This window comes from Porites lutea, chromosome 4 (genome assembly GCF_958299795.1).
Source record: "Porites lutea chromosome 4, jaPorLute2.1, whole genome shotgun sequence".
NCBI classification, from domain to species: Eukaryota; Metazoa; Cnidaria; class Anthozoa; order Scleractinia; family Poritidae; genus Porites; species Porites lutea.
In genome coordinates, this window is record NC_133204.1 from 25,602,441 (window position 1) to 25,623,257 (window position 20,817).

Genomic DNA, 20,817 nt, shown 5'->3' on the forward strand with positions numbered 1-20,817 from the left:
AACATTTTCTCACAATAATCACTTTTATTTGTCAGATAATAAGTCTGTGCTTTAAAGAAATAGCACGATTGCAAAATACTGATTCCACTACCACTGTACATGTACAATAGATGAAAGTATCTCTCCTGGTTGAAGACAACGTAGCAAGTGAATCGCACCGTTCTTGAAATTTAAGATCACAGTAAATGCAATCTTCATTTCTGTCCTTACTCGATCAGCTATTGATCTATTATCGATCAGATGATCTGAGCCTTATCTGTTAAACGTGATTAAATAAATCCAATTTTGACCCGAGCACGCCGCAGTCTAAAACGCTGTCACGCGACTTCTAATGTGACACCACAGTAAATTTCACGTCGCGTTCCACCCAAAGGAATCCGAACATAAAATGCGATCAGTTTTAAAAAGCTCCTGGCTTAAGAAGAATAGAGAAAAGGTAATTTCAATAGTTATTTTTCCTGGCCGAAGTACCGTTCTTCGTAAACCTGGAAAAGAAATAATAGCAAGTGTTAACAAAACACCCCCAACCTGGAATTCAGTCGACTCTACATTAAATTTACTACCTTTTTCATAGATGATCCCATCTGAGCAGGAGACATTGTTACCGTCACACCCGCATCCTTTAAAGCTTGAATCTGAAAACAACGACCACATTATCTTACAAAACTGCTACCTAGAAAATTAATTAGCCACCTCAGGAAACAGAAAACCCGACGGAAGACAATAAAGAGGAGAAAGGGTTTCGTCACGTTGCCATAGTAGCAAAATCTCCGGATTTCAACAAACCGTGGTCCTGCAAATATCGCAGAGAAAACGAAAAAATCGAAAAAATAGGCCAATTGCACTAAGAGATCATGTGACATCGTTTTTATGAAAGTGAAAGTTATATGTTTTTTTTTCTTCAAAAAACGATTAGTGGGTCATGTCTTGAACAAAATAATAGTGATTTTGTTTTTCAAACCTGCACCATTTTCTTAAAATGATTAAGTTCGTAGTTGGTCACGTGACCAAAATGTGATTTTTGAAATTGTGAATTAACTCTTTCTGAACACAAATTTTGCTCTTAAACTTCAAGGAACGTGAACGTGGGAACGTTTACAGCACATCTGAGCGTAACTATCAACCGTTTAACAAGATCTAAGCAAAAAGAAGTTTTGGTCGCCATGTTGGAGGGCAAGAGTATACCCTCCAACATGACGGCCAATACAAATGATACTACTTTGTTGAAAAATCAAAGTGCCATAAAATATCTCCCTTAAATGCGTTTCCTCTCAAATTTCGGGTGTAAGATAATTTTTATGTCCTCTGTCAATTTTTGGCATCAGCAAGATTCCAACTCATTGTTTAAAGGAAGCATTGGTCACGTGACCTCTTAGTGCAAGTGGCCTATTGCACGATTGCACTCGGGAACAAAACGGTCACCCAAAGCTTTTCTTCCATCGCTCCACAATACCGATGGCTGTCTCTGTCAAAAAAATTGTTGGGATCCAGAAACCGGCTACCATGGTAATCTGACGTCACACTTCTCCTCTCTATCAAGTTAACAGTAGACAAAAGCACTTGTAAGTTCATCTACACAGAAGGGAAAAGCACAGTGTATTCTAGTACAGTAGATAAAAGTACACAATGTCATACTTTGTGTTCAGCAGTTCCTCGTCCTGCAGCGATGATTGCTCCAGCATGACCTGAGAGAAAGAACACACAAGGTATCACTCAAACACGCACCTCCGACGGACTTTGATTCAAAGTTTGTTTTAAACCAAGAAGATAATTAAAACCAGTTATTGTGGAAATGCGTGCATTTCAAGCGTCCTACTGATAAACAGTCAGTTGGCGGAGCAACAATTATATGTACTTTCTAAAAGAACTGCCCATTTAGGAGATTTTAATGTCTAACCTCGTAAGTTTAAAGCTGTTTAATACTAACGGTGTAATCATTTAAAGTAAGGTTTCAAAGTGTCGAAAGTATAAAATAAATCATCTCATACTTTGTGACGCTCTCCGACTGGTTGGCAACTCCTTGCGTTATAATAACTATTTTTCTTGACAGATCAAATTTGGAACCAAATTGCTAACACATGAATGTCAACTGCTGTTGTGCTTGCCCAGACATAATTATTACATATAGCGGGTTGAAAACACCCCGTATAAGAACTGTGGAAGAGTATAGTTATAAGGTATGTGCATGCACACTCAATTTTACTCAATTGTCAATACCCTGCACAATATAATCTCAGCATCTTGGTTACTCTACATAATGTTGTCAACGAGTCTTAAGTCATGAATTTGGAGTTTCATTCAATCAGTTGTGTCTACAAATGAACACTATTATTCATGCTCTTTATTATCGTGATCACCAAGTGTCTCAAGGCCCTAAACTTAATCTAATGCAAGCATTTCAGTCAAAATAAAATCACATGGAAATCACAAATAACTGGCTGTGACATAAATGGTCCAAGGTTATATGCACTTCTGGACTTACAACTGTAGGTGATATGTCAACCCTAAAAATAATGTTGTGCTAGTTGGTGTTAACAATACTTTTACTTGTAAGTCAAGAGTGTAAATCCTTACCCATTCTCCTTCCAGGCGGTGCTGTTACTCCAGCAATAAATGACACTACAGGCTTGGCATTCTCACCCTGATTGTTATCTTGAAGAAACTCAGCTGCTCTTTCCTCAGCACCTCCTCCAATCTCTCCAATCAGAACAATACCTGATAAATACCACGTAACTCAATCAAATAGATGGCAATGACATGAGCTCTTCTGTGCAAATACACTGACATCTTTGAAGAGAGGAGTGTATTCCATTTGAAGGGCATAAAATTAACCTTTGTTTTTTATGACTCACTTGACTTCTACGTCATGATTATTTTGAAAGCTGTATCCAATGCCAAAAAGATAACTGACATTTTTTAATTATCATTTCTTTTAATAAAGTAATAGAATAGTTTTTCTATCGTTTTTATGGCCTGGATTCTTAAGAATTCTTATTTTACCTTCAGTCTCAGGGTCTTTTAAAAACACATCTAAACAGTCAATGAAGTTTGTTCCATTGAAAGGATCTCCACCAATACCTGAAATAAGAAGGGCAATGGATTACTCACTCTCAATTACTGAAATGAAATAGTACAGCAGTCCCACAGGATTTTCAATGCAAAACATTTCGCCTTCCTACCTACACAAAGGGATTGACCAAGGCCACACATTGTAGTTTGATGTACAGCTTCATAAGTTAGGGTTCCTGATCTTGAAACAATACCTGCAGTAAGACAGAAACCCATGTACTGTTGTCACCTACAGTGTAAAGCAAGGATGGTTTCCTTACATACACAAATTTTAACAAAAGACCTAGGCGGTTCATTTAACTTACAGATAAACAACTTCTGTAGGGTGGATTGGTTGCCACTCCCTGACCCCCACCCAAACACACATACAAATGCACAAGCCTATGATGTGCTCCCCAAACTGAAATAAACCCCCAGGGTCTTTATTGACACATTTAAATTTGTTTCAATGGTTGAGTCTGCCAACAAAATCTTTTGGTAGCCCTAATCAAATAAAGCCTTTTCCATGATACTTTAGCAAAACGCTTTCTCTATTTAGGATTTTAAATGTTAAGGCACTCATTGGTGGGGAAGAGTCAATTGCAGATTAAAGGACTGCTTGGGAACTGTGTACTCATCCACATGTACAATGATGTACAATGAAATTACTTAAAATTTAAACAATTTATTAGAAATGTTATTGACATACTTGTACATGTACTGGCCCAGTATTGTAAATGCAGGGCTCTTGATCACTATGGGCTGGGAGCTGGGGATACAGTATGAACCCCAGCTATTTTTAATGGGAAACAATTAAGGAAAATAGAACCAAATGACCTTTTAGCTGTTCAATGCCCCGTTTAATAATTACATATGCAGCTGTACCTCGCAACTTCAAATGTTAGAGTTAGCCTTGAAATGTCTAGAACAGACTAAGCATAGAAATTAGAATCATAAAATAACACACCTATTTTTCCTGGTTTGTGTATATGCCCTGGCATGATACCAATTTTACATTCTCCTGGCTGAAAGATAAAAAAATTATAAACACATTGAAAAATTTCAAAACTTAAGTCAAAATTGAACTGAAACCATCATGCTTTATTTTCTAATATTGCATTGACTGGAAACCATCTACCTAAAGATACATGCTGGGAAGATGACAATAGGGTCAACAAACAAGGAAAAACATCAAGTCCTACATGTACATGCATATTACAGGTCAAAATTAAATTTAAGGTTGATTCTCAATAAAAGTTCCTTTGTCTGCTAGCCCTACATGTAGCTATTCATGAATTAGGGCTAGGAGACAAAGGAAATTGAGAATCAACCAAGGTTAAAAAATTTAAACTAGAATATAATTTTGACTCGTAACATGTACATAAGACAATATTATGCCTTGGTAATATGCCAACTGAACCATATTATGGGGGGAAGCCATTTATATGATACAATGAGCTTGTATAAAACAATTAATGCATTGTATCTTGATGACATCTTATTATTGGGCACAGAATCGTTTTGTGCAAATGTTGCCAGTAGTGACAGCATTCCAACATGATGCATGTTAAAATAATGATTGCATCTGCATCCTTTACATGTATAAGATGCAAAGGTCTGTATGACTCATGAGGTATTTTTCTAAGCTAAGATGTATCTTACATGTATCTAGAACTAGTATTAAGACACGTCTTACCAAATCCACATTTTTTTCAGACAAAAATATGTGCTATTTTAAAGGGAAATTTGCATCTTACATAAGATGCATATTGTCTAGGACTTCACCTGGCCCTGTAAAACTTATACTACAAACATGAAGTAGATGTACACATGTATCACTAACCTTGATTATCCCAGGACAGTTAGGCCCAATCATTCTACTTTTATCTTGGCGTTCCAAGGTGTGCTTGACTTTAACCATATCTTGTTGGGGGATTCCCTCGGTAATACAAACAATTAAACCCACTTCTGCTTCAATAGCTTCTAATACTGCAGCAGCAGCAAAAGGTGGTGGGACATAAATCACTGTGGCATCAGCGCCAGTCTCATCTTTTGCCTGGGAAACAAACAGATCACTTTATGATTCCATTTTACAGTAAGGTTGTAGTACACGTATGTCCAAGTCTGACTTTAAAAGTATTAAAAATCTGTTGATAAACAAGGAAGATTGTCTTATTCTCAGGATATAAAAATTATGATAATTATCATTCTCTCAACAATGGTAGGGATTTGATAGTTTAAGGCTCATTCCATTGGAAATTGATTAATTCTACTTTAAATGATTCAATAATGGCAAAAATGCTTTAACCCATTCGCCCCTGAACCGCCCGTAACCGCCCGTGCGGATCCACGTCCTTTCTACCCTTTGTGACGTCATCAGTTTTAACGATCAAGGACAACTTTGTCTGCTAACTTGTGAAGAGTGAAGAAATCTTTCAAACCATACCAGAATGAGCACAATTTAGTCCAGGACACCGGAGAAAGAGGCAAAAAACCATGTAACATTGACCTGAAAATCTCCATGAAAATCTTGTTCCGTTGCCCACCTACCTTTCCTTTCACCTAATCCTAAGATCCTAAAAGCTTTCCTAACAACTATTCCCACCAAAATGAAGCCTACTAAATGCCCAGCAAGAGAAAAAAAAATGAGGCAAGAAAAGTGAAAAAAGAGGGGAGGAGAGAAAGCGAAAAGTAAAAGTCAAGACTGCTGTGTCACTTTTGAACCCAAAAACTATGTCGAAATTTTGCTTTCTGCGCATGCCCGAACTTCGCAAGCTGATATTTTGCATCTGGATCAGAAGGCCATCAAGTGTACGACCTGTAAACCGGTTTTGTGGTAAGTTTTAGCTCTTTATAGCACGACAGTGACCAGAAAACCACTCGAGTAACTTCAAAACGCATTTTTCGGCAAAATCTCCAGGAGCGAATGGGTTAAGAAAACATTGCAGCCTAAATAACTGTAAACACCACCATCTAGAATGTTCTTTCGGAAAAAGTACATGTAGTTTCATGCAACCAATAAAAAAGGCAAGTGATAAAGTGCTCAAAATGCTTGGACTCTCTACTCACTTATGGTATCCATATTAATCAAAATTTTTACTACTTAAAAGAATAACATTTGAAAGAAGATCTAAGCACAGCCCCTCATTCATACACAATTCAAATGTTACATGACATACACTTTACATGTACCTCTTTCACTGTATTGAAGACTGGAAGTCCCAAGTGTGTTTGGCCACCCTTCCCTGGTGAAACACCTCCAACCATCTGAGTTCCATAAGCAATTGATTGCTCACTATGAAATGTGCCCTGGTTAAAGAGAATGCAACGATTAAGGTATTAGAACTGCTATAAAGTAAAAAAATGATCATGATTATAAAACTGCTTATTTGAAATGTACTCTTAACCTGAACTCAAATTCCAAAAATGAAGAATTTTTGTTAAATGTAAGCCGAGAAAACAAAGGCCAAAGTTGGTATCTAAGAGTGCTTTTTTGGAAATAAATTATTTATAATCACAGGGCTGCAATCCCATGCGATACTTTCTGTTGTTGCCAGAAATGTTGCAATTTTCACAAATGAACACGGGATACAATCGGGTCAGTGTCACAACAAACATTAAGAACAGCGGTTTACTCATAAGAATACAAGATGGCGATGAAGAAAGAGCACAGTGCGACGAAAATCAAGGGCGAATTAAGGGCAATTTTGTGGCTGTGTTCGACCGCACTGAAAACAAATCGATGTAAAAAGATGAGGATTTATAATACAATGCTGAAACTTGCCAGGTTTATTCACATAATGTAAAGGAAAACTGGATTAAATTCCCGGCAATTCCCGGAATATTTTGGAATTTTTGCCGCGGCCTGAAGTTACAGGGCATTACAAAAAATTCCTCCTCTATATCTTAGGAAAAATTTACTGGCTACTGCCAGGAATTTAAAGGTAAATGAACAAACTAAGTATAAGTCAAAAAAATTATTCCTGGCTATCGAGAGAAAGCCAGACATACAGAATTATTGAATTTTTGAGCCTGCGATATAAATTGGAAATAACACCTTAGGTGTGAAAATTGACACCTAGCATATCAATTTTCTGAAAGCTCAGCTCTTGCTTGATAGGCCTGTGCAATTTTTATTTTGCAAAATTCTGAATTATTTGAGAAATAAATTTTTCAAATGGAAGGGTTTATAGCAGATCTAATACCTTAAGATACAATACTAACTGTACACTGAGGGAAAAAGTGAGATTTCATCACAATAAGGCCAATAAAAAAGTGGCTTAGAACTATAAAAAATATTATGTTGATTGCAAGAAATAAACATGATATTAGCATCACAAGAGAAAGAGAGAAGTAAAGAAAAAAAGCTAAATGTGACTAGACATTTGGTTTTGCCATTTCTTCCCCTCATAATCTAAGGGCCCATTTACATGGAGGCGGGAGACTCCAGATAGGTGAGGTAACATGTGGAGGGTCACCCAACCTATCATGTAAACATGATCAAATTAAAATGACAGATTATATGGACAGGTAGGTTACCCCACCTAAGCAGGTTACCTCACCTACCTGGCATCCCCCACCTCCATGTAAACAGGACCTAATAGTCACCTTATATTCATTGGTCTGTAAGAGTTCATAACCTTTGAGTCTGCGAATATCTATTTTCCATTGTTATTGCATAGTAATAATTTTTTGAACAAATATAGCTACATGTATTGAGAACTTGACTTTTATCCCTGTTTAACGCTATATTTTTATCTCAGTGAGAAATTTCTATTATAAAGGTCCTCACCTGTTTGCCTGTGAAACCTTGACATATAAGTTTGGTGTGTTTACCAATCAAAAGATTGTTCCTTGTATCATTGTAGTTATGGCGAATTCCAATTTGCTCTAGGCTGACACCTTACAAAGGGAGAGATTAAGAAGAGAATGATAATACAACAGCTTTTAGAAAACAAAAGCGGAATGTTACATGGTCACACAATGGCATTATCCATTCCCAACATCCCCATTCTCCCAAACCCCTACTCCTCTGGCATTTTGAAAGGTATCTGTTAGTGACTGAGTTTCCAGGGTACCACATTTTGTCACCTGAGATTTGAAAGCAGAATCACACAACTTAAATGAGGTTAAGGTAATTCCCTACAAAATACAGATCTATCAAGATGTTTTTTAAACCTGGCATAATTGACAACCAAATATAGGGCAATGGAAAACTGCAAAAAAAAAGAAAGGGTTACCGCATGCCCCTAATTCGAAATGTTTTTTCCTAGTTGAGCATTAACTGTTCAAAACTAGAACAACCATAAAAATATTCATATTATCGCAAAAGCTATGAAACATGCAAAAAATTGCCGGCAAAATCCAGTTCAAGTATGTTTGATTATTCTACAATAAGCAACAATGATCATATTATTGAAGAATTGGGTTCAATACTGAGTTTTGGTTTGGTTTCTTTCAATTGACCATGCCAGATTCAAGAACATTGAAAAAGGGTTATGCTGGCCTGGATCCAATTTTTGCACACAATTTCTGACCCGTCCTGGGGCTTCCGAAAGTACTGAATAGCCCTACTGTAAGGCATTTGCAGTATGACACAATGTCCGAATTGAATAGACTGAGCCACAAACAAAAGCCTAGAATAAGATAAGTACAAGCACTGCACAGCAACATAATTAAGACAAGAGATCTAACAAGTCATTATTAGGCATAAAGGATAGAATACACATCTGTCGGTAAAACTTGGTTAAATTAAGCTCATATTCTTCTTGGGAATATCAAGGACATAGTGCCCAATAAAATAGGAAAAGCGTGCATAGTGATAGACGTTTGATTTCACACCCAAAACGGTTTAACGATGTAGTACTACAAAAATCTCAAAATCTACCTTATGGTTTGAAATCTAGTTTGGAATACTTATACATAATAGAGTGGTTTAGCTTACCAAACCGTCGAAGAGCCATGCGAAACGCCATCTTGGAAAGGGGGCTACCCACCAGCCTCAGGGAGCTTAGAATATTGTGTTGGAGAGGATCACGGGATACACGCTCCTAGCGCGGTTCCGTTTGATCGAAGAAATGTGTTTGTTTTGGTGCGTTTAATCGGTGAAAGAATGCACCTAAAATGGAATTCAGTCCAGAAGAACTTGACGTTAGTCCTCCTTGTTTTCTAGTGGACAACTCACAGGCTGAGGAATCGCAGCAAGTTTGCCGATCCGACAGTGATCAACATGTATCGATACTGAAGCGTTTACCAGTTTTTGCGATGTCAGCGTCAATTTGTTCGACGAACGAATCTTTACGACGACATCCAGTCGTTAGAAGCCGTCCTACAGGTAGCGGCGGAGGAGAACCAGGCGATTCGAGAGGAGAACAGAGAAACTGCGGCCAGGAGCAAGTGGGAGGTGGCGGTTCTCGTGAACGTGGGACTGATGGTGGTGCTGGAGGTAATTCCGGAGGGGCAGGGGGTGGGTATGGTGGAGGTGATGGTGGAGATGATGGTGGTGGTGGTGGTGATGATGATGATGGGGAGGGTGACGATGACCATGAAGATGATTCCCCCCCTGCTGATGAACCATCATCCTCATCAAGCAGTGATCAAATGCCAAGTTTAGTGCGTCCTGAGGCTGTTACTGGAAGCAGTCAGTGGAAAGGGCAGAAGTTCTCAGTGTCAGAGTTACACGCGCAGCATCCTGCTGGTAGTGGAACTGATAGCAATCTGTTAAGTCCTGGTGAAGTGGTTCAACAAGGAGGTAACCATAGCCAGGCTTCCAGTGGCATAGTTGGAGAGGGGGCTCATGATGCAGCCGATGTGCATGTAGTTTCAGGCTCAGGAAGTTTAAGTGAAGGATCAACAGAGAAAGTGGAATCCCCATCAGAAAAACTATCAGAGAAAAAGTCTACAAGCTCTTCAAGTGATGGTAAGAAAAATAAGTTTGTTTCCACTGAGAATGAAGGTGCATTGTACATGTAAAATGTCCATTTGGTATAGACAAAGATAGCAAACAAACAAGAGCACAAATCTGTATTTGTCTGGGCAAGTTAGACTTATTTAAGCAAAGACAAGTCAAGATTTCAGTTAATAATATTATTGCCGAACTATCCAGTGGGCAAATCATGGTTAGAGCTGATTACTTCTACCCTGTTAATTGTAGGTCACAAGTCTGGACAAGGATCAAGTGCCAGTAGCAGCAGTTACCATGGCGATCTGTCTAGCTTGTCAAGTGGTGGTAGCATGGGACCATCCCCTGAAGTGCGGAAACACCTCCCCCTCCTTTCCATGCTTCGTACCCAGTCAACAAGTGACACAAGTTCAAGCAGTGCAGGAAGCAAAGAGGGTAAAGTGCGTGCGACAACGTCTGGGTACAGGATTTGGTCATTGGAAGAGATTGATGAACCTGAAGTATGCTCGTCGCAAGAAGACATGTTTGCTCCCCACGAAGTGAACAAGGAGCAAGACCAAGCACAGTCAGATCTGTCACCCAATGGTTCCCACATTTTGCCACCTCAACACCACTCAACTCCCACTGATGGTCACAGCAGTAAGGGATGCCATGGGCATGCGCACGAAAAGTCACTGTATCAACAAGTCTTAACAGCTAACCAGCGAACCTCAACACCTGTAGAAGGTCGTGAATTCCTTCAGACTCCACCTTCTCAGGGTACTCCTATTGAATTTCAGAGCTTACAGTTTTCAGGGGAAACAAGCACAAAAAATACATCATCATCAACATCAGAAAAGGTTGAACCATCACCAGAGGAACGTAGCTCAATACCAATGTTGACTCCCTCCTCTCCAACAGCAGTTGCAGAAGAGGGAGCAGCAAGCACAAGGTAAAATAACTGCTAGAACAATAATTTCTTGTTCTTTGCACATATGTACAATTTAACAATTATTATCAACTTTTAGGTAATAGTATAACTGCATTCCCAAGCATTTTTTAAGTGCTATGTAGTCTGAGGCTATCCATTATCTCATTATTAGTATTATTATACATTGTAGTCACCATCTGTCTTCTCATTGGCTAAAAGCCTACAGTTAATTCTGGGAAACAGCGCAACCTACAGATTATTCACTAATCTGTACCTACAGATTAGTGAATAATCTGTAGCTTGCGCGCGCAATGCATGATTTCCAAGAGCAACGTCAAGTGCACGGACAGCAATGTCAAGTTCGCAGACAGCGAAGTAAGAATGGCTTCTATAATAAAAAAATAAGAATGGCTTGTCTAATTAAACAATTATTAGATTCGGTTTTTGTGATATCTGGAATGATCAAGGTCTCGGTTAGTGTTATCAGCCTCAGCCTTCCGCTTCGGCTAATAACACTTACCTCGACCTTGATTATTCCGGATATCACAAAAACCTCATCCAATAATTGTTTAAAATCCGACTAGTGGTCTACATGTATTATCAATGCTGCATTCTGATTGATCGAGCTACTACTAGGCTATATGTTATAGCCCACTAGTAGCGAAAAGCACCGGCATTGAAAACCAAAACAACAGCGGCTGAATCGCATTTTGCTAGTTAAAGTTATTTTGTCTCGATATTTTTGACCAACTAGTTGGATTTTACTAAATCAATTATTCCTCTTGCCCTCATGGCCTCTGAGTCAAAAGCCCATTGGGCCTTCAGCCTTCATGGGCTATTGACTCAGAGGCCATGAGGGCGAGAGGAATAATTGTTAATTATTGCCAGTCACAACTGTGTTTTAAGATTACCGGATACACTGTACCTTCAGGGGTGTCTCAACTGAAAGCGATGTAGTGCCTTCAAGTTACATTGTACCAGTAAACTGCAGATATCTGGAGGATTTTTTTCTGAATTCTCAAAACCTTTTCATTGCTGAACATTTTTGTTTGATAATCCATCTTTTGTTGGGCCTATTTCCAAATTTTTCTGTAACTTATAACAATTGAAAATGGCAAAAAACCAATAACTTTTCTAACACTTTGAATTCTGAAAGACTTAAACAAATCAAAATTTGATTTGTTTTAATTAGTCAAAAACAAAACTCGCTTTGAGTTTTAGCTTTAGAAAGATGATTCAGATAATCGTATTAAAAGATGATGAAAAAATGACAGTGCAAGTTTTTAAAAATATTGTTGGTTTAGTAAGATAGCCAGTTCAGTAAGGTTTAATTTGACATGGGTTTTAGGTAACCCGAATGCAATACATCACTTGCACATGAGGCTCCTCTGTAGGTACAGCTGTATCTGATAACCTATCCAATATCATAGGCCATTTAAAGGTAAAGTGTAATATTCGTACAACTTCACCTGAAAGAGTCTCCAACAACAATGCAGTACTTGTTGATTTTTATCTTAAGTCTTTCATTGTTTATGTTAATCACTGATTGGAAGGGGACATAAATCTTTAAACCTAATTCTTTTAGTTTTTCCATAAGGCCATAAAATATTTCTTATATTGTACAATGAAAAAAAGAGAAAAAACCTAGCAAACAAGATACAGGAAGCTGGTCTTAAATTTGGATTTTTCTTATCCCTTGCTTAGAACCAAACATAGTCATGAGGTAACTGCAAAAGAGACATCATCTTCCTCATCAGGAAAGCTTTCTGTTTCATCGGAAGAACAAAGTTCAGTTTCAGCACCACATGTAATTCCATCCTCACCGAGAGCAGCTGGTGACAAGAAATCTAGCGGGTAAGAAATCTGTCCAGTGCAAAGTTATGTGTAACAGTTGGTGAGCAGACAAGGGAAAGTTTATAAAGCACCCCCTTCCTATGAAGAGATTTGTCATTAACCCATTCACCCCTGGAGATTTTGCCAAAAAATGCATTTTGAAGTTAGTCAAGCGGTTTTCTGGTCACTGTTGTGCTATAAAGAGATAAAACTTACCACAAAGTCGTTTACAGGTCCTACACTTTGTGGCCTTCTGATCCAGATGCAAAATATTAGTTTGCAAAGTTCGGGCGTGCACTGAAAGCAAAATGTCTGGATAGTTTTGGGGTTTAAAAGTAACCCATCAGTCTTGACTTTTACTTTTCACTTTCTCTCCTCCCCTCTTTTTTTGCTTTTCATGTCGTGTTTTTCCCTTGCTGGGCATTTAGTAGGCTTCACTTTGGTGGGAAAAGTTTTTAGGAAAGCTTTTAGGATTGTAGGATTATAGATGAAAGGAAAGTTAGGTGGGTAGTGGAAAAAGATTTTCATGCAAATTTTCAGGTCAGTGTTACACCGTTTTTTGCCTTTTTCTCCGGTGTCCTTGACTGAATTTTGCTCAATGTGGCATGGTTTGAAAGATCTCTTCACTCTGCACAACTTACCAGACAAAGTTGTACTTAACCAATAAAACTGATGACGTCACAAGCAGTAGAAAATACGTGGATCTGCACGGGTGGTTACGGGCAGCTTAGGGGTGAATGGGTTAAGGTACATATGTTAGTAATAATTTGGGGTAAATAGTTATGTTGTACAATAAAAATCTTTCCTAAAATTAAAATGATGAGTATTCAACACACTTGTGGTGTTATGGTTCAGTCAATTCTAAATGTGTTAGCAGAAGTGTGAGACAAGGTAGAGGAGGGAAAAGAGACCAATGACGTCTTCCTGTAGACAGGTTATTGTTCTTTTTTCCCAAAGATTCGTTTAGCACAGCATGTTCTTTTTTTTCCTTTTATTCACTGCTTGGTTGACATCATTTTTACCTAAAACAGTCCATGATAATGGAATTCAGTGGCTTTTTGGGTAAGCCAAAAACCTATTTGTATGGCCAGAAAATGTCAGTTAATGTATTATGGTGTATACATGTATGTTACAGGTCAAAATTATGTTCAGGTTATAACGGAATTCATAAAATTCATTAAAAATAATTCATTAAACGGTTTAGTTTCTTTAATCTTGCAGAAAAACATTTACACAATGACTTTATATAGGGTGACCAAGAAAGCAAGTGTTGTCAAGTTGGACACCTAAACAGGTTGCTTTCGTGACAAAGTTAAGTTTGTTGGGACCTAAAGGGGGACCGATGAATGATGATTTAGACAGCAACATAAGTTCAGTCTTGTGGGATGAATAATCATAGAATTAGACTTGGCCCAGAAGCTCAAGTCGGTGATTGCCTTCTGGATATTGAGTAAAGCTTCATTAACAGTCAAGGTGCTCCCTTCTTAAGTTTGTGAATGCATTTGACTGGTGCTTTTTTCCACTGATTTGGAAATTTACATAATACTTCTCTGGGCGAGATACATAGAAACCACGCATCAAGAAATACATCCCCTATAAGGCGAACGCTGGATATATTATCAGGGCCAATCGGGTTGCCAATTTTTAAACGTTTTTAAAAAGGATCACTTCAAAATGTCTTTGTCAAGAGCTATCGAAGAAACAGTAGGCTTGTCTTGGTTATTTTGAACAATCTGATTTGCAGGGCTAGATGCTGCTTGATGTGATAGTTGCGCGAGAGTTTTTCCAGTATTGACATAGAAAGAGTTTAGAGTGTTAGCCTTTGATGTATCATCTGTATATATAACTCTGTCTTTATCTTTTACTGGACCAATTTTGGAGGATACGTCCCTTTCTTCAAAAGATCTAACTGTTCTCCAAAAATCTTTGCTAGAATTTGCGTCATTAAATTTAGTAAGCCAATATTTTGATTCAGCTGATCTGAGAAGTTTGGTACAATGGTTTCTCACCTTTTTATAATCTAGCCATGCTTCGGAGCCTTTCGGTGTTCTTTGTACTTTAATAAGTAAATTATAGCGTTTGTTTAGTTCTTTGCGAATGGAAGAGTTCACGCAGGGCAAGCTTCCACTTCTTATCTTTACCGAACTCGGGAGTGAAAATGGGATTTTACAATATTCTTGTAGCGTCATCTAATTCGTCGAAGATATTACTAATACTCCATGGGGCATCGACAAAGTCTGTTCTCACAGAGTCAAGATCGGCTTTTTGTAGTCGTAAACAGTCTTCAATGTTGGCTTCTGGCGTTTTCTTTTAAGATCGACGACTGCATAAATTAAATTGTGAACTGAAATGCCTAAACTGTAAACTCCATCGTGAGCTATCTTTGAGGTGTTGGAAGAGATAATGAGATCAATCCACAGGGAGCCCACACAATCTGTTTGTGTAGCCGATTGTTATTTTATAGTAAATGTACTGGATTTACCGTTTGCTTCACCTATAGCGATATTTCGCTAACTATGTATATAAATCAATGATAAATAAACGTTGAATTACCTTTCCTGTGGTGTATAGTCGTCCTTTTGCCTCAAAAGCGGTTTTTTGAGCGATTTTGAATGAATTTGAGTTCGCCGTTGACTGTTCCATATAATAGAAGGACAAGGGGGTAGTTTCGAAAACGAAGCACTCGAAAACGAAGACCGAAGCACGAAGCACCCAAAACTCGAAAACGAAGCACCCAAAGTTCGAAAACGAAGCACCCAAGTTCGAAAACGAAGCACCCAAAACTCGAAAACTAAGCACCCAAAACTCGAAAACGAAGCACCCAAGTTCGAAAACGAAGCACCCAAAACTCGACACCGGTCTGTCCTTTATAAACACGAGACCAATGTAAATACAGCAGAAATCAAGCGCGATAACGAGTATTCGATAACGAATCCAATGCAGTTCAAATCTACTCAAGCACCCAACAAATTCTGCCTGGATCTGATCTGATCTGATCACGCAGTGTCATAAATATCCAATATGGTAGACTGCAAAACAGTCGGTTTTTTTTCTTCTCAAAATCAGTAAAGAAGTCGGTAAAGCGTGGCGTAAGAGTAATACGCGCGAGCCTCACAGTCCGTTTTCAGCCTCGTTTCAGACCTTTTGTGTTACTGCTCACGCGTACTTGAATAAGCCAAAATCTGCTGACGGACAGTTTTGAAGTCTACATAAACATGCATGCGTACCGAAAAAACGCATATTAAGGTAAGATGTATCAAGTATAGCGAGACCAATAATAAAATTAATACATTATATCCCATCTAGAAACGTTCAGTTAAAAAGTTGGCAGGCTCTTATAAAACCTTGGGATGGATTTTGTGGACCTTTGGAGGTGCGGACGCATCCGCTGCCTCCACCTGATTCGGATTGCGTCATGCAAGACGTACAGCCTACAGTGGTTTCGAGTTTTGGGTGCTTCGTTTTCGAGTTTTGGGTGCTTCGTTTTCGAGTTTTGGGTGCTTCGTTTTCGAACTTTGGGTGCTTCGTTTTCGAACTTTGGGTGCTTCGTTTTCGAACTTTGGGTGCTTCGTTTTCGAACTTTGGGTGCTTCGTGCTTCGGTCTTCGTTTTCGAGTGCTTCGTTTTCGAAACTACCAGGACAAGGGAGGAATCCTTGTTTTGAAAGGGTTCCAGCGCCGGAGCGGTTTTTCCCCCCAAAATCGCATCGCTGCGCTTTCAAACTTCGCAGCATAAAGGTCAAAAGATTCACGATTCTTCTCGTACCTTCCAATCGAAAATCCATCCAAACAGCCCGGAGCAAGCCCTCGAAGAAAATCAAAATCCCACAGTATTCGAGCGACTGGAATGCGTAGCAAGATTCATACGTGTCCTTCTATTATATGGAACAGTCAACGGCGAACTCAAATTCATTCAAAATCGCTCAAAAAACCGCTTTTGAGGCAAAAGGACGACTATACACCACAGGAAAGGTAATTCAACGTTTATTTATCATTGATTTATATACATAGTTAGCGAAATATCGCTATAGGTGAAGCAAACGGTAAATCCAGTACATTTACTATAAAATAACAATCGGCTACACAAACAGATTGTGTGGGCTCCCTGTGGTTAGCTTTAACTATTGGTTAAGCAGTATCACAACCAATACGTTGTCAAGGTATTAAACGCTGGTTAACGCTAACCATGCTTCGAGCAACTGGGCCCAGATCGCTGAAGGTCCTTTTTAATTAATGTATAGACGTCTTGTGAAATTTAAGGGCTGCTCTGCTTCGTTGACAGTAGTACTTTCGTGCTAAATACTTCGACATTCAAATAAAGTGCATTTATTTTCGAGTGGTTTCACGTTGGAGCAAGTCCACATTGTCTTTTACTGTACATTTTATGAAAGGAATTGGTGTTGGATTCAAGAAGCCTTCTTACAGTGTAATTTGAGACAGATCTGAATTGTTGTTTAATGACATTGGACAATAAGCTATTGTTAAAGGGACAGGTTCACGGTTTAGCGCATGCTCGTTAATCAAAATGCTATTTTTCTTCCGGGACATGTTGTATCGTCTATGAAACCAATATGATCATGTCATAATGTTGTCCAAGAACCAATCTGCTCACTCCCTTGGCAGTCACTTGATCAAGTTAGGTGCAAATACCTGTAAATTAATCAACCATGGAGTAAAACCTTCGGGTCAACAATAAATTCAACGTTGGTAGTGTTGGCATAATCCACTAATTTTTCTGCGATTTTAGTACTCCTCCATCCCACTTCTGGTTACTCTGAAGTACTTTGGAATACACTCTGAGATAGCTGAGATACATGACTTTGTGAGTGGGATTATTAACAGGTAGAATTAATAATAAATTGGAAAAAAGTAATTTAATTAATGAGCTTGCTCTGAATCGTGAACCTGTCCCTTTAAGAAGCAATTCCTCAGGGTTGCAAATAACAGTTGGTCATCGGACAATGGTCGACCAAAATTTGCTAGTGTCCGACGAATCTTACCTGTGTTTGGACATTATGTCCGAGGAAACTTTTTATCGTAAATCATTTTACGGTGAGGAAGAATAAAAATCTACCTTGAGAAAAGCTTACTTTTTGTTACGACGATCTCAAAGTCACAAAACAACATCGACTTGCTGGGTAAATATGTCGTTCACTTCAAAGGAACTGATTGCTGTGTTGATAGTTTTTTATCAAACCTCTCCACTTAAGTGAAAGTGAAATGGTATATTTTACTATTAATCATAATAAGTAATAGAAACAAGCGATTGGTCCGATCTCGAGGATGTAATACTAGAGCTCGGTAATTTTAAGAATATAAAGTTCAACCTTTCGTTTGGTGATGTACGACCAATTTTTTTTCCGACCAAGATGGTGTCTTAGTAGGACATATGTCCTTTCAAGAGGAAAAAAATTATTTGCAACCCTGATACCTACAATAGTCATTAAAATAAATTTTGTTTAATACTAGACTAACGTTGAGGATTTTTGATGTCAAGCCTTCTCAACCCACTTATATCTAACTTTTCCCTGTGTGTTTGTTTAGACTTGCTTTATTTGCTATTGATTAATACACTGTACTTGAATCAGCATTGGGAAGGGCAATAACTTGACAATATTGAGTTTCTAAAAAACGTGAAGAGTTTTGTAGGATATGTCTTATCTAAAGGGCTATTCTTGAATCCTGTCCCTGACTATTTTCTTTTCTTGTATTGCCCATGTTAAAAATGCATGAGAATAATGTTTCTGCTTAATATACAGCTGGTATTCGTCTATGACACATTTTTCATTTCTTTTTCCACAATTGATTGTAATAATATGTGTACTATAGCAAGGAGGAAAAGAGTGAAAGACCTAAGAGAACAATAGGTGATCATGAAGAGAAGGAAGGACAATCAGAGATGGGAAGAGCAGCTGCAGAACTGGTGGAGTTATTTGATTTATCTCAAGAAAAGCAAGCAGAAAAGACAACATCCCATCCTGTTAATATACAGCAAGAAATGTCAGTTGATGATGAAGTAACATTACCTCGCTGGCAACTAGTACAGAATGTTCCTCAGGAAGATGTTGCTTCAAAGGGTAAAAAGTCTTCATCATCAACATCATCCTCTTCAAATTCAAGCTCCTTAGAAAAGCCTTCATCTAAAAATACTATTGAGGATGGCTCACAGCCAGTTGAAATACAGCAATGGCAGTCATTGATCAGTGCTGTAGGCTCTTCAAGTTCCAGCTTTCATGGCCAAAGAATGGAAGCTACTGACAATATCTCTACCAGCAAGAAAGAGCAACATGTGCAAAATGTAGACATGAGCTTCTTAGAAAGTGAAGAAGATCCTCCCCTTATATCGAAGGCAGTATGCCCAAAGGAGACTACACGGGAAGACCAATCAGTATCTCCATCATCGTTGGTTATAGACCCCTCTAATGAGCTTAATGTAACCAGAAAGGCGTCTGAAAAAGGCCCACTTGTGGCCCCAGGTCCCACACAGCCTGACATGAGTGACGACATGTTCCGCCCCAGCATAACTCAAGAAAGTGCGGGACCCCAGCATGGTGTTTCAGGTAGGATTACTTGTAATACTGATTTAATTTCTACAGAAAGGGAATTTAATAAAATTATGTCATTAATAGTCTCGAAAATATATTAAGGTAAAGCTGCAGTGTTTGACCGGGGAACAAAGGCTATTAAATGAAGGGGTGCCTGAAAAAAAAACAATGACTAATGACTTATGATAAGTTGCTTTATTATTATACGATGCGAATCTGCATCGACAGATGGTCAAAACACGCGTGATCAGATTACGAGTGATAGAAGGTCCAAACGTGCGTGATCAAATTGTGTTCTGTGCATTCCATTCATTCTTAGTGGAAGTCCAGAGTGAGACAAATGCTAGCTACATATGTGCGACGCATGCGTAATAAAAACTTGGCGATTAGGATTGTGGGCTCCTCTTGTCGCCCGCAAGAATATATTGAGCGGTATAATATGGGCTTTTTTGGTTGTTTACCTTTTAAATCACCATGTACGACTGAAATGACCTAAAAAGTCGTGTTCTATTCACTTTTCAGATTTTTCGGAAAATTTTTGTTAATGGTAAAAAACCTTTATATAGCTAGGTACACCTTAATTCAATTTGGAGTGAAATACATGGCCATAGAACCGAAAATGTACCATAGATGTAAAGAGAAGAAAGACTCATAATGTAAGGTAAAATGCGTTAAATTACAGATCACCCAGTTGACGGGCCAAAACAAGATGATGTCATTGCTGACGAGTCACAGGAAATAGTATTCTCCCTTCATCTTACCCAGTCGCAAAGTGACATGGACAGCCAGGCACCATTCCCAGCATCTCTGCCAATAGAGGATAACCAAGAGGTATTTCCTGTTAAGTCTTTTTTAAGCCCTTAGTGGTCAGCATCTACTATTAAGAAATGAATACCAAAGATAAAATTCCGTTGATTACTGAACAAACCTTTACTTGTAACACAAGAAGTGCTTGAAAAGTGACGTGGATTGGAGAATGGTAATCTTTAGTTAAGCCGTAAAGTAAAACTTAACGGAACTGCAAAGTTTTGCATAGTGAACGAAACCAAAACGATGTGCATGCAAGACAAATTGAACGCTTAAGCTGGTTGACTGTGCATCTCATTATTTTTAGAAAGTTGATAAAAATCCAGAAAGTTTCAAGCCAAAAGTACCGTATTTGCTCGAATAAGCTTCTGGGCGCGTTCTTGAGGGCATCCTTGGAGACCCAGGGGCGGTCAGTCGGGTCGGGAATAATGGCGGCGACTCTCTCGTCCGTTGTTGAACACTTTCGCCACCGTTTTTCCCGACCAGACTGACTGCCCTTTGGTCTTCAAGGATGAATCGAGGGGGGGCCTTTCAACGAATTGTGATTTTATTTTAGCTAAATCGTTTAAAAATAGCAGTAACACCACAACATTATCCACGAAAACGTAAAGTTAATATTCGGGGTTAAATGTCTTCCGCTCATTAAAACAGTGGTTGGTAATCAAGTGTTATACACTTTACACTGATGTATCGGTGTGCTTAAATTGGAATAACCACTGCGACGATCGTATCTTCATTTAAGTTTGTATTTCCGCAGTTCACATCATCATTCTAT

At 38.5% G+C, this 20,817-nt stretch overlaps 2 protein-coding genes across 2 annotated transcripts in view; one reads left to right on the forward strand and one right to left on the reverse strand.

The window, feature by feature from the left end:
- Nucleotides 1-9,133, reverse strand: LOC140933089 (succinate--CoA ligase [ADP/GDP-forming] subunit alpha, mitochondrial-like). The gene is made up of 11 exons (XM_073382606.1): nt 8,993-9,133; nt 7,841-7,950; nt 6,241-6,357; nt 4,892-5,104; nt 4,016-4,073; nt 3,180-3,263; nt 3,001-3,078; nt 2,575-2,715; nt 1,636-1,685; nt 564-635; nt 1-485 (listed from the first exon to the last, which is right to left on the reverse strand). Exons 1-11 carry the CDS (start codon nt 9,021-9,023, stop codon nt 450-452), a joined length of 990 nt encoding a protein of 329 aa, XP_073238707.1. The 5' UTR covers nt 9,024-9,133; the 3' UTR covers nt 1-449.
- Nucleotides 9,094-20,817, forward strand: part of LOC140934452 (uncharacterized) — a 19,224-nt gene continuing 7,500 nt past the window's right edge. Inside the window, exons 1-5 of the mRNA XM_073384075.1 lie at nt 9,094-9,967; nt 10,202-10,880; nt 12,564-12,713; nt 18,520-19,250; nt 19,918-20,066. Of these exons, the coding sequence (XP_073240176.1) occupies nt 9,172-9,967; nt 10,202-10,880; nt 12,564-12,713; nt 18,520-19,250; nt 19,918-20,066 (2,505 nt within the window). The 5' untranslated portion in view covers nt 9,094-9,171. The remainder of the gene's footprint in view (nt 9,968-10,201; nt 10,881-12,563; nt 12,714-18,519; nt 19,251-19,917; nt 20,067-20,817) is intronic.